At 44.9% G+C, this 14,493-nt stretch overlaps 1 protein-coding gene across 1 annotated transcript in view; it reads right to left on the reverse strand.

Annotated features, from left to right (window-relative positions):
- Positions 1-11,931, reverse strand: part of DOCK5 (dedicator of cytokinesis 5) — a gene marked incomplete at both ends in the record, with an annotated part of 78,616 nt that extends 66,685 nt beyond the window's left edge. The window contains one exon of the mRNA XM_084302411.1: positions 11,889-11,931. Within this exon, the coding sequence (XP_084158537.1) occupies positions 11,889-11,931 (43 nt within the window). The remainder of the gene's footprint in view (positions 1-11,888) is intronic.
- Between the last annotated feature and the right edge of the window lie 2,562 nt (positions 11,932-14,493).

A 14,493-nucleotide genomic window follows, 5' to 3' on the forward strand; every position in this document is an offset into this window, starting at 1 on the left:
TACAGGAACTGGATACCATAATGACAGGTGACTTACAGATCTCGTTAGGTTAATAGGTGCCTGATATTATTGTAAGGTGTGTATCTTCCACGCCTTGCAGGTTTATTTTGCCTCTTTGAAATCTGAGCAGTAACACCTAGCCTGAAAGACTAGTATTTTCCCAAAGATATATTAAATCACAGCCTTGTCCTTTAAAGCATTGTTCTAACTTCAAAACACTTTCATCTGTCACATGATCCCAGAATTCAACAGCTTTACCATTGGCTTTAGCTGTGTCTGAATCTGGTTTGTATTCAGGTTGGCCCACTGGTATCATGAGAAGCCCTGGAAATATTATGCATCTTCTCTGCACTTTCCATTTTGGAGAGCCTTGGAAGAGAACAGGCACATAAACACTCTGGGCTACCTCCTACAGAACAGGGGTCCGTACCTACAGCCTTCTGAATACTGCAGTGCTTCTAGTCCGGTGTTGACAATTGCACATGCCTTTTAGGGGTTTTCAATCCAGTTTTCACAAAAGTAACCTCTGATTTTGAACGTTTCCATTTTTATGGCCTGTGAAGAAACAGATGCTCACTCACAAGGCACACACAATCACTGCTGCATTTTACAAAGTGTGTAATCACCCTGTCTTTTGCCTCCAATCCTGAAAGTGTACTTTCTGTGCCTAAAAATAGCACAAGAGCAACTTCTGAAACAAAATTTTCAAGCAGATTTGTAGAAACAAAAGAACGAACCAAACAAAAAACCGCACCAAAGCAGCCATCACTTGATAAATTGGACTACTCAGCTAATTTCCAACTTGAAAGTGTGTGGCACTTTCAAAAGAATTAAGTGAATTTGCCACTGGCTTTAAATTACTGTCCTAGATCTTACTGGGCAAAACATCAAAGGAAATGAAAAGAAAACTTGGAAATACTACTGTACAGAACTGAGTGCTACTATCTAATAAGTTTTCACTGTATGCATTGCTTCCAGAGGGAGAGAGGGCAGAGATGAGAGGAGGTCTAATGAGTAAAACACTTGAGCACGCAGTCCAAGTGTGCCTACAGGCTAGTCTTCACCATCAAGTTCACTTGAGTTAAACCTTCAGCATTGTCTCCTGCTAGCATCACACCTACACACAGCAACCCTGAACTCAAGCTGACAGACCCACAGGGGAAACACAGCTAAGGGATCCCATTTCACCAGCTGCAGCCCCAACCCACCAGGAACACAGACACAAATTTGTGTCCAAGTGTTCCCAGGCCTCCAATGCTTTCCCCTTTCCATCAATGTGCTTGGAAAGAGACAGACGAGCTCTCACAATTTGCATGAGATGAATCCATAGCACGGCTTGGCCAACTCTAATTTCAGGAAACTCGGGATATGCTGCCAAAAGCTTCTCTGCCGCCAGCAGACAGCCCCTCCGTGGAAGCTCGCCCTTGAGATAACTCATCCAGGCAGGACTAACACCAGTAGCATTTCTAATATGCATAACCAGAGGGATTTCAGTCGGCCTCTGGACCTTTAGTGCTTCCTATTCCACACGGGCTTTGGAATGGATTGCTCTCCATAATGGATGTCCGTGGTTTCATTTTATTCCTGTACATTAAACTCCACTTCTCTGTAGCTCAAAGCACCCATTACACTGTCAGAGCACTGAAAATGTAAGTGCTGCAAGAGTAAGACCTCCGATATTTAAGGCAGGTACTCCTATAAATAAATAAATACAACCACACACACACACACACAAACCCTCTTTCCTAACAAATTGCCCCCTGTTTATCTGTGACAGTTTGTAACAGCATTAGAACTATCTAACTGAAGTTATAACCTGTTTTATTACCAGGGAGATCAAAGCAGCACCCTTCCCAAGAACAAAAAATTATTACTACCGCCTTCGTATCTCAGGGAAATTTTTGCCCAGATTCAGCACTTTCCAGGCCGAGGCCCGCTTTTATTGCGGCAACACCTCCAAAAATGAGAGTGCAAGAAGTGGCTAAAGACTCTCCACAGAACCATCATGACTGTTTTTAGACACATCCTGACAATGTGCCAGACGCCTATCTGAAAGCTTCAAGAGGCTGCCAGAGCAATTCATCCTCTGAACAATGCTCCCCGCTCTACTCCTGGGAGATCTTCCTAGGAGGTACAGTCTGTACTGTACCAAAAAGACCTTTTTTTAAATCATTTAAGCTGGAAACTTAAATTGTATTTGCAACTGGTCCAACGAGGACTCTTAACACCCTCAGTCTTTAAAGCCAGCAGTGAACTGTCCACCTAGAAAGCAGTCCAGTAATTCCTATTTATGTTCCTGGCAAATGCACCAAAATTCATGACATTATTTTAGGCATTCTACCACAAATTAAATGCACTGGAGCTGAAAACACAGTCCTCACTTGGTAGCAAGGGGATAAATGCATTTATGACTTTGGACTAAGACAGTTTTAAGCTTAGCCATGTTTGTGCCTTTACCATGTTAGCATATAAAAGAAACTCTGACAAATTTCTGTTGTATATTTTTCCACTTTTTAATGACAGGGTGAGATTATTATACCTGTATTCTTTCTCGATCAATCTGTAATTGGTTGAAGTTTTCCCAGTTTTTATAAACTTTCATCAGTAACTTCCATAGCTCCTAGCTGTATTTGTGCTAGCAAATACAACCCCATGGCAAAAGAACTACAGGAATGTGCAAGAGGCCAGTGTGAAATTCAGAACCAGTCGGCACAGCTGGTACTAGTGAGGTTGGTATTTCCAGCCTGTTGACACCTCTGAACAATTAGCCTGGTATCTAATTAACAGAAGACAGCTCAGCAGAAGCTCCAGAATGCAAGCAGCAGTTTTGGATGCTTCACAAGAGCTAAAGAGGCTTGACTGTTAAAAAGACGGAGTGAGACAGATCCTGAAAATCAAGACCGTCACATCTCAAGCTCGATACCCAGAATTAAAGCAGCCAAAAGTCACAAGACACTTGCACAAATATTGCTTCTACTGTGCAAAGTAAGAATAAGCCACGAAATGGGTACAAGTCCTTTGCATGTCAGCAGTGCCTTTGAAGTCCAGAGGATTAGTTTCACAGGGAACTACTTAAGAAATACAGTAAGCACCAAAAGCAAGGGAAGACAGACTCAAGCTAATACGGATTAGCAAAAAAAGAGAAAGGACTCTGGGAGCAGTAAGTTGCATGGTCAACTTACACACCAAATAAACTTTAGACACAGCTGATAAACTGAGGAACTTAAAAAACTGATTAAAGAATTAAGAATAAAAATAAATAACAAAAAGAATAAAGAATTAAAGAAAAAATACCACCATTAACTCAGAAAGAAAACATCAGATATTGCTCTGAAGAGTTCAAACTTCTTGCTGTCAACAGCACCAAGGTTTTTAGCTTTCCTGTTGAAAGCTTTGCAGTTATTACCTTCAACATTAACTGGTAGACACAAATCATAATAAACAAATGGAGGAAGAACACGAGTAGTTATGGAAAATGTGCGTAGCCCTAGAGAAGAAGACAGCTACTTATATACCAGGAGTGGGTTCACGGTAGCTTCTCTCTGCCCTGGAGAAAACAGAGCTGGGAAGGCTCTAGATATTCTGGAAAACAGGAACAGACAAACAAACCAACCCCTATTTTGCTCTGTAATTACAAGATCTCCCTGTATTGGTTCCACTACAAATTCTGTAGGTACATTAGAACTAAGAGGTTAATTTAACTTTATTTTTGTTTTCTATCATGGAAAGAAAGGAGCAACAGGCTGCTTTTTGTTTTTACTGAGACACAGTACAGATCAGAAAACTAATTTTAGGAATCTGGTAAGGGAAACACTCCAGTCAAAGTCAGACAGTGCTGTTTAGCCTCTGTGGAGAGCGAATCCTAAGACTATTAAGTTCTAGACTTTGGATTTATAACAACTGTTGTTAGCAAACAGGTAAGGTTTTTAATTCTATCTTCACTTTACATTCTGAAAGCTAAACTCACTGTCCTTATCACAGACTTAGGAAGGCTTGCCCAGAGCTAAAAACATCTACTACAAAGTATAACTACGTATGGACTGCAGAGCTTTCCCACCTGTGCCTCCTTCCCTTTCATTACCACAATGCAGGCTACGAAGGCAGTAAGCTTCAAGAAGCCAGGGTTGCTCGTAGCTGCAGAGCAGACTGCTGATTTATTCATTCTCTGGCTGCAAACTGAAATCCAGCACTGCTGCTGTTTCTATATAATTTAAAATAATGATTCCAAACACGTTGAGATTTACTTGGCTGTCAGCAAGTAAACACAAATAAAACATGTATTGGGCCATGCATAGTTAAAAGAAACATTTAAATCTCCCCCCTTGCTTTTATTGTTTGGTTTTGTTGTTGCTCTTTTGCTGTCCCAACAGGGTCTTCTGTGCTATGTGCTGTAAGCTTCAAAAACACTAAAGCACTTGCAAAAATGAGTAATCCTATAGAAGACTAATAATGGGATGTATTATACTCTGCTGACATACAGAAAGCACCCATAAAACAGCTGGCAGGCTTGACCTAATGTTCTGCCATGATGATATGATCTGCAAATCTGAGCTGCTGCCGGCGAGACAATGGCTGTAACTCGAGAGACTAGCTGCAAATTTTGGCAGGCAGGGTTCCCACCCAACAACGCTTATCTGCCCTTAAAGTTTCAACTGGGCAAATCTTGCCCATCATAATCTCTGTCAGCTCTTCGTTCCCAGGCAGAAATAATTGGAAAGTTACAAACTGGTAACATGGATAGGAATGAAGAGAGAGAGCACAAGGATGCTGGAAATGCAGGGGTGGGAAGAGACCTTGCAGCAACACAGCTACACTCAGCACTTGGAAGTTTCTGCACCTTTGACAAAGAAACATGTCGGAAGAAAATAGTACAGCAAAGCATGCCTAAGCATGATCTGGGATCCATCTAAAAATTGGATAAGAAGCCACAACTGGAATTTTCCAAGGATGTGAATGAAACACAGCTTTCAGCAGTCCGTGGTTTGGGGTGTTAACTCTGCCTGGCTTCCAGTTAAAATCCGGGTACAAAAGCCCCAATCCATTGCTGCTGCAGGCACAGGTTCCTTCCTGGTTCCAATGGCTACACACAGCGCTGCTCTTAAAAAACCTCTCCCTAACATTTGCTCCCACACGTAAATCCAGCCAGGCACAGCTCATCTTTATCACGTATGCTCCATTTCCATTGTTACATCTTCGTTCAGTAATTCAGCTTCACCTCAAGGCCGCACGCTTCTTGTTTCTATTACTCCATTACTGCCACTTCTCCGCATTCCTTTCTGTAAGGGGAAGGAGGGCTGAGAAGCAATCACTTCATCAGATCTCTTTTTCCTTTCTCATTCTTCAAGTGAAATGAGCAGTATCCAATAATTCTTTACATAACAGAAAACAAAAACAAGCAAACAAAAAAGCTAAGCAGCTGCACTAAGACTTAAGAGGTACTTCTCTCCATCCATTCCTGGAAAAAAGTAACACAGCTCAGCTGTTCTGTTGTGAAAACTCAGAATTTCTATCAACCCTGACCAAAAATAAAAGTGAAAAAAGCACAAACACACACACACAGGCACAAAAAATCTGGTAGATAGCTCAGGAGAGCTCCCCCCCTGTGGTCTCCAGCACTGCCCCTCCCTCACAGCCTCTTCTAAATAAAGAATTTTCCACTTACTGGACACATGCATTTGGACTGCTCTTTTACCGATTTAGCACAGATGAAGTTCCTTTCAGAAACACACAGAAGAGAACAGGATGCAAGCTTGTACAAACAAATTCTGAAGCACACGACCAGTTTATTTTGTGCTGAGCGAAAGCCACTGGGAGACTAACTTCAATTTCTAGAAATCAAGGCGAGAGTGAGAATCTTGAATCTGAGAGCTTGCAGGAAAAAAGGTTAAGTGCATGTTTCAGAACAGCCTGTCAGCAAAAAGCAGTGCAATGTGCTTTTTGGATGAGGATGTATTAATGCAGTTGAAAGCGTTATATAAAAACAGGAGATGAAAACGGAATCAAGATGCAATAAGACATGAACGACATGGCTTTTTCTTCAGTCCTTACAGTATTTTGCCCTAATGTAAAGGAAAAGGTTAAATCACATTAAAAAGAAAGAAAAAAAAAAAAAAGAAAAAGAAAAGAAAAGAGGATGCTTAGTAAGATAATGCATTGACAAACCAGGTGCATAAAACCACTCAGTGCTTTTCTATACATAAACATCTACTGAAGTGACGTAAGTTTTAGGTATTCCTTCTGAAATAAAAAAAATAATCTGTTGCTGCCCACATGGCAATACATGGGCCTTCAATCCAGCCTGAACTTATTGCTAACTGATTAGCTGCAATCCAAATAAATCCATCTTAAGCTGATGGAGAATATTCATGCAGGGTTTTGCACCAATTTAGGTAAATATATTATCATCGTACCATTTTCTCCCTTTTTAAACAACATCTCCCATGAAGCTAACCTGATGTAGGTCTAAATGTCTAATTTGATATCCTTAAGCACACTTTTCTGAAAAAAAAAAAAAAAAAAAAAAAAAGAGAGAAATTTACTTAATCTGGGCTGCTCATACAGCCAGGTACTCTTGCATCCAGATGCAGCCAGATTCTTGCATCCTTCTGGAGCCTGGGCAGGAAAGCAGCACACCAGAGTGCACTTAACGTTGCCAATTAGCAGCAGCCTGCAGGAAGGGGAGCACAAGGCAAGCAGCAAGTTGAAACAAATATGAAATTTGCTCTAATTTGACATGATGTACTGCTATCAGTGCTGTGAGCCTCCTTTGATCACAGACTGGATTTCGAGACAACTTTGCAGAAGATATATGAAGTCTGAACATGAAACCAAGACCTGATGGCCAAGCGTATCAGAAGTCATCACAAATCAAACCATTAGTAAGAAAATCTTATTCTGCAGCACTCTCTCTTCCTCTCTGATCCTTTGCATTTCTGCTCACATAAATCACAAATGTAGCTGCCAGGGACTGGTTTACATTTGAAAAATTACTGCCATTCCTAAGACATGACGCAGCTGATTGTAACTCAACCACCACATGGTATTTCAGCAGAGTAAATACTTCTTTGCGACGAGAATAGTCCTACATGCTGGTCCCTCCAGCAGGGAGAAATATAATGGGTTTAAAAGGTCACCAATAACTATTAGGGGTAATTACCTGTCTGTTAAAAAAATAAAAATCTATTCAACACCCCCCCCACCCAATAAAAGATGATAGATTGAAAACTTGGGGGCTGCTACTTGCCCCTGTAACAAATAGCTGCTCTTGGTAACATGGCCGAGGTATTTCAGCCCTAGCAAATGGCCCCGCTGCTTTTGGAACTGGATCAAAACAAGCCAGCCCCTTTCAAACAGCCACCCGTGTATTTGCATAGCTGGAATACAACATGTAAATCCCTGGAATGGGATGTGAAGAGGCAGAGAAAGCTTGGGAATTAGAGCTGCCCAAAAGTTTCTCAACTTTTTTCTTTAAAAATGTACCAGACGAACCAAAATACTTTCCACTAAACTACTTGAAGTGCTTTGTTCAATTAGATTCCCTTGGGCCCAACATTTTACGACACTTTCTACCCAAAACATGACTGATTTTGAGTCTATAAAGATTACTAAAATACAAACAATTCATTGATACACCTCATTGACCAGTGAAGTTTTCTGGGCTCATAATAACATACGAAGTTATACATCTAACAATTTTGGAAGACCATAGGCAACAAATAATACCTTCGGTTTCTCCTGCTCCTTCCAAGCAGAACATGGCAATTTGTGGCTTTCAGCCTTTTGCTGCAAGCTCTAAGCTTGCTGTTGGATTGAAGCATTTCGTGGTGTGTGGAGCAAATGTTCCATTACAACCTTCAACTGCAGAGGCTCAGGCACGATAACCTGCCCAGTCCCAGCACACAAGCTCTGTGAGCAGCTGTTATCCCCAAACTTTGGGTAAAGAGACATTTCAAGAGGTGACCACAGCAGTGCCTCCAGGTGCAAGCCACCAACCTCACCTGAACACGAGCTGTTCTGGACCTCACGCCTCTAAGCTCTTTCAGCAGAACTCCAGTTGAATTCTCATTGTAGGAGACCATATTTGTGGATTGAAGGGTAGATACATACACAAATCACCTACAGAACTGTAAATAAACACTTCTCATCCTGTTAGCTCACAGTCAGAGAAGACATAGAAAGCATGCGTACCTGACGCATCACTGCTGTCATCTGGAAACTACTCTGGCTGGAAACCCAGCACTTTTTATTTCTGAACTGGTTTGGGGCTGGCTCAGTTCCCCGCCCTGGCTTACCACGCTGCCATTGCTGCTTTTTCAGACTGCATGAGGCAGCAATCAAAAAAACGGGCTCCAACTACTTCTGATAGCAGCCTGGATACACTGCAACGGAACATCTTATCAGGGGGATTGGACTAGACGATCTTTCAAGGTCCCTTCCAATCCCTAGCGTTCTGTGACTCTGTGATCTTATCATTCCACAGACTCCAGATTTCTCTCATACTTCATGCTGAAGCCAAGCACCGAGAGCACGGTCTCTTCCAGTCCACAAAGAACACTTACAGGTTAAGAGCAGTTGATGACCGAAGAAAGAATTGCTTTTACAACTGAAGTGGAATACTTAAGCTAAAGTTAATGCAAGCCTGTGTCACTGCCAGCAGGAAAAAAAATAAATAACTGTGGATTCCCTAAGTTAATCATTTTAAAACAAGCAGAAAGTAAAAGTTAAAAGCTGCGGGGAGCCATTCAGGTATTCTTTCTTCCAGTGCAAACTCTTTTGACAGAACAGAGTCTGTGTGAAAGCCATTCTGCAAGTGCCAACTTCTTTTTGAGAAAAGCACTGCTCCAAGAATAGGGTACTTCATTGAGTCTGGAGCAAAGACCGTCCAACTTCAGTATCTTTCCTTCCCAACCTAGAGGTGAAACGTATTGCAAGGAAGCTTAGTGAGGCCCCCAATTGCTGCTTCAAAAGGCATGATGTTGCCCAGCAGACGATCAGCAGTGTTTCTGTCCCTTTACAAGGCTGAAGGTTCCAAACTCACATCTGTTACTGGGTTGAAAAGTCATCGAGAGTGAGAAACTGAAAGTCATTTGCCTCTCACGTATGTTTCCCTTAGGATGCTGTAATTTCCAGTTTCAAACTCAGTCCATATGCCATCAGCAGTATCCACGCTAAAGGTAGCACTCACAGGTTTAACCAATTGAGAACAAAACTCCTGGAAGGCAGCAAATCCATTTGAACCCTCAATCTGTAGAATATAACCCAGGAGATAAACCATTCTGAACCGAACCGCCAAGATTAGACAAGTGACACTGAGTCACACCGTTAACTTCTCGGAATTTCCTACTGTGCTGGTATGATTTACAGGGGTGTATTTAAAAAATAAATAAAAAAGCGAGCAGCTCTGGGTTAGCTTCCAAACTGCGAATTACTAACAAACCCAGCGTGTGTTTGTTGTTTCTAAAAGGAATGAACTTCTAGCTTTACACTTCACAACCATCAAATTGCCCACGCTACCAGTGAGTGAAGTTCTTACCCTCCACGGGCCCACACTACAAGAACCAGTGGCATTGCCCTTGTCGCAGCCACCTTCATATTTCGTACCACCAGGCACCCTGGCTAGCAGACATTATCAGCACAAGAGGCTCACAATTTCCTTTCAACCCACGTCAATTTCTTGAGATTGAGGCATCAGGAGAAGAAGCTTAATGCCCCTGCTCTGCACTTTTCCATACTGAAGTGGACCTTTTCCATCTCATGTGATCAGTCTACATTCTATCCCAAGTATTAGTACCCCTACAGACTGAAATTGAGATCCTACAAACAGCCATGAACACGCTTAGCCTGCCTATGACGAGTAGGCCTGATTATTGTTTCTGACAGTCACATTAAGCAGGAATGCAGAGAGGACTGGCACCTGAGAGCAAGGCTTTAACAGGGCACAGGATGCAACTGCAGACGGGAAACCGACAGCTCTGCGAATATCAAACTGACCAAATTAAGATTCATTAACACCACGTATCAGACACTGCCTGATAAAATTTGTCACTGCATAAATAATTCTGTTTACTGCCTGGGAATTAACTCCATCAGCTGTGTTGCAAAATAAAAGCAAGAGTGGAAGCAGTACAGCCTCTAGGTCAGTTTGGTCCATGAGTCTGCAGGCAGGGGAAGTGAGCATCCTTTTCACACAGCTGTCTGAACGCACAGACCTACGGGGACGCTTCCCACCAGCACTTTTTGGTCGGCAACATAAGGGAAGAGGTAATTTTTCCTCCACCCTGCTTACTCACAAGCCAGTGCCCTTTGTGGAGAGGAGATGTCCTAATCAGCAGTTGGCTGAAGCCAGCACACAAAAATCACCCCGGAAGCAAGATGAAATGTTGACTAGAGGAGTGCCTCTGATTCATCCCGCTGCCCAAGGCCATTCTTCAGGTAGCAGAGCCTTACTCAAAGCTGTGCTTAAAAAAAAAAAAGGGCACAGAAAAAAAAAAAAAAAAAAAAAAAAAAAACACACAACGATCTAGCCCAGCCATTCAATTATGATTATGTAGCTTATTTGGTTGTAATACCCAACATTTTTAATTCCTGACGCTTGGAGTAATCTCACTAAGTCATACACACGGGCTGCCACGTACAAACAGCCTGGGCTATTGGCTGCCCAGAAAGAAGCAAAGTTCAGGGCGTACAGCACTCCACACCCTCCTGGTTACCAGAGCAGAACTAGATAAGGCCGTGCTGCATACGGTACCTCTGAAGCTATTTAGCCAAACTTAAGCCACAGCCCTGCAAGGAGCAGGCTGCCTCCCTGCAAAGCCACTTTGCAATCGAGTTGGTTTTCAGAGTCACTACGCAAAGCTGTGCTGGATGAGGTCCCTCATTTTTCAGCCCAAGGACTGAACTTGAACAAGCAACCTCATGGGAGCTGGGGCAACTGACACTTGGCAAGCATGAAATGAGAAATTTGCCTCGCATCAAAAAAAGTCCACCGAGGAACCCACAGGGCACAAAAGAGCGCCCTGCATTAAAATAAACTGTAAGGAGCTGTGTGTCAGTCATGGCTTCCTGCATATCGTTCCCGTCCAATTCTTGCAATCAACCTCAGAATTGTGTGGTTTTTGATTTGTCACGCTTGCAAGAAAATGGGAACTTATCGGCAGCACCACTGGTTATGTTCCGCCTAGAGAGAGGCAAGCCAGTGTCCAACCTCCTCCTTTTAATTGTTATCGGGACAGGGCAGAAGGCACAAGGTGCCAGTTAAGCCTTCACTGCTCCTCCCCTCACCTCAAAATATCACTGTCAAGATTTCCACCCCCCCTGCAAAGCCATCCCCCAGAATCCCCAATTCCCACACTGCAAACTTCTTATCCTGGCGTTACTTTTCCTATCCACAGTTCCGTTTGGGGACAACAGCAGGCATTTCTGCTGCTACATTAGATCTCTCCGTGCTGTTAAACACGCTGCAGAGGCAAAACTACAAAGGTCAGTCCTGAGCCCACAGACCCAGAGCTCCAAGGGCGGGCGCTGAACGCAGCCTCCATCCGCACGGGTCCAAAGAGTGGATGCCGGCGGCTGAAACTTGAAAGTGGAAGAGGGCAGAAACTGGGGAAAAAAGAAGGTAGCAGTGGAGGAAGTGTGGGGAGGAGAAAGGAACCGAGGGTCTGCGGGCTGAGCAGCAGGGGAGGAAGAAAAGGCACAGAGCAGGGGAAGCGAAGGGAGGTGCTGCATGGGGAGGGCTTGGGGGGTGGGGGGGAGGCACAGGGAGCTGGGAAGGGGGAGCAAGGAAAGGGGGAGCAGGGAAAGGGGGAGCAAGGGAAAAGGGGGAGCAAGGGAAAAGGGAAAGGGGGGAGCAGAGGAGCCGGGCAGGGGGAGCAGCTGGGGCTGGCACTCACCGACGCCGTACTTCTCCCGCTTGGTGGGGATCCAGCGGGCCATCCCGGCGGCGCTTCCCCCGGCTCGGCTCGGCCCGGCTCGGTCCCTGTGCCACCGCCTCCCGGCCCGGGCCGCTCCGCCATGCGGGACAACTGCCCGCAGCCGCCCGAGTGCCGGCCGCCGCCGAGCGGCAAGGAGCGGAGCAGAGGGGAGGGAACAAGGCCGGGGGCGGCCCGGCACGGCTCGGCTCGGCTCGGCTCCGCCCGCTGGGACTCACCTGCGGCCGCTCCTGCTGCTGGAGCAGCCGGGGAGCCGCTGGCGGCAGGCTTTGCTGGAGCAGTGAGCCATTAAGGAGGAAGGAAACTGAAGGGTTAGTTTAAAAGTAGTGTGGAAAAAAAAAATTAGGAAGCTTACGGGGCTGTGCTCTGCTGAAGATACGAGGCTCTTGCTTGCAGGGCTGGGTGGGTTCCTGGTGTAAGCCTCCGGTGAACTGGGACCTGCTGGAGAGTTTCAAACTGGTGACAGAGACACACAATGGTTAAGGCTGGAGAAGCCCTCTAAGGTCATCTGGTCCACCCGCTGACCGTGTCCCCAAGCACCACGTCCAACCTCTCCTCGAACACCCCCAGGGACGGTGACCCCACCACCTCCCCGAGCATCCCATCCCACCGCCCGACCTGCCCTGGGCTGTGCGGGTAGCCAGGGGTTTCTACAAAGCCAACTGGACCTGAGAAGGTCCAGGTCCTTCTCCCTGGGGAGCTCTTAGTCACTAATGTGCTTTTTATCTTTGCAGTATGCCTGTCTCCATGCCAAGCAGTGAACACTGCAATAAGTGTGACTGTTTGAAAACGCAACCACCTGTATAACTGCACTAAAGCACACGAATGTGGAGAAAAAATAATCTTATCTTCCAAGTGAGGAGCACTAGGGGCAGCTCTGCTGCTCAGCTCATGCAGATCACTTCGTTGCTGATTCCCAGCCTCCATCCCTCCTGTGTGTTCCGAGCATACTTTCCATACCACACTCTCCCATCTATGTGTTTCTTCTAAATTTAATTTGCCTTCATCTTCACTGACGCCTCTAAGTGGCAGAGTAACATAAATGAGAGTTAAGTACTGGTAATTTGCCCTCTCCGACAAATAAACTTGTTCTTTGCCAGCCAAAACTTTAAACCCAAGGCCACCTGATATCATAGCACCACCATGCAATATTTTGTGCTTTTTAACAATACCTGCTGTCTGTCATCTGACAAGAATGCGTGGCCTACGAATCTGTTGCATGCCCAGTCCATTACTCATCCAGCTGTGATGTGCTGTAACGTTACGCCCAGTTCCCACTAGAGAGCCAAACCCTTCTCTCAGACGATGTTTTGATCTCCCTAGGGCTGCTCACGACACGACTGGGGTGTTCCCAACTTTGTTCAGCTGCGTGCTACTGAAGCACCAAGCAGCAGAAGGTTAAACGTGGACACGGGCTCTTTCGGTACCTGCACGGCACCTGAAGGGTCCACGCGGAGTTTGTCAGTGCGTGGAACAAGTTGTAACAACAAAACAGCAAGATTTGCAAGCTGGAACTGGTTAACTAATCTGTTCTGTACAAAACACTCACTCAACCCAGCCAACTGTGCCTCTGATGCTGTACTGACACCTACCTGAAGTTGTCGTTCTTATCCACAAAGCCTACAGTATCTCTAGCTGAAGATTCAGTAGTGCCACTAAACACAGACCTTGTAGGGGTTTTGTGGTGAGCTGAGGGCTTACAGGAACGGCATGGGGGCATCCAACAACTTCATGCACTTGTATGAAGAGCAAATATTGATGCATTTTGCAAATAGTTTTACTCTGGGAGATTCACCCAAACTTTTTCTCTAAAAGGAAGCTTAATACTGCAAAATTCTTGGAGACCTTAACACAAAGAACAACGCAATTAGGCTATCAAGACAACTAAACGGGGTGATGGTTGGTCTAAGCTCCTCTGATCTGATCTTGCACTGTCTGGATTCAAAAATATTCCCCTATACTATTGGGATAAGGCCTCTCTGTGACCCTTTTGCAGTGTGTGGCAGAACAAACGATGCAGAGGAGACGGCTCCTCTTGCATCACCCCACATTCCTCCCAGTCCAGGGAACTTTCCATCCGCCCTGGAGGGCTGCTTTAGCCATGCCTGAAGTGTTAGTCTTGTAAAAGCTGCAGTACTTCAAGCTAAACATTCCTCGCTGCAGTTCAAGGTGCCACGTGCGTGCTAACATCCAAGCTTAGCTATAATAACCCTCCTTCGCAAGAGAAAAACACCTCTTTCTTTTCGGCCAAAATCTTCTTCTGTTCCATTTAGCGACGCTGAGCAGTAGTTTTCTGTAGCATCACCCCAAAACGAGAAGAGAGGCAGCTTGGTAAGCGTCTGGAGGTGACCAGGGAGGGACTGTGCAAAGTGCCTGGATCTGAGGCCAGAATATTAAGGGAGAAAAACTCCCTTAAGGAGGAGGAAAACGCAGTGAGTTTTTGAAAGCCCACCTGTATTCTGGCTGCCAAGGCCTTTGGCTAGAGGTTCTCTAACCGAGTCTGCCTGACAGCCTAGCACCTTGATTTTAAGATTCCTGATTTTATAGTTGAGCTGGCTGAGCTGCA

The sequence above is a fragment of the Netta rufina genome (assembly GCF_964035555.1).
Source record: "Netta rufina genome assembly, chromosome: 27".
NCBI classification, from domain to species: domain Eukaryota; kingdom Metazoa; phylum Chordata; class Aves; order Anseriformes; family Anatidae; genus Netta; species Netta rufina.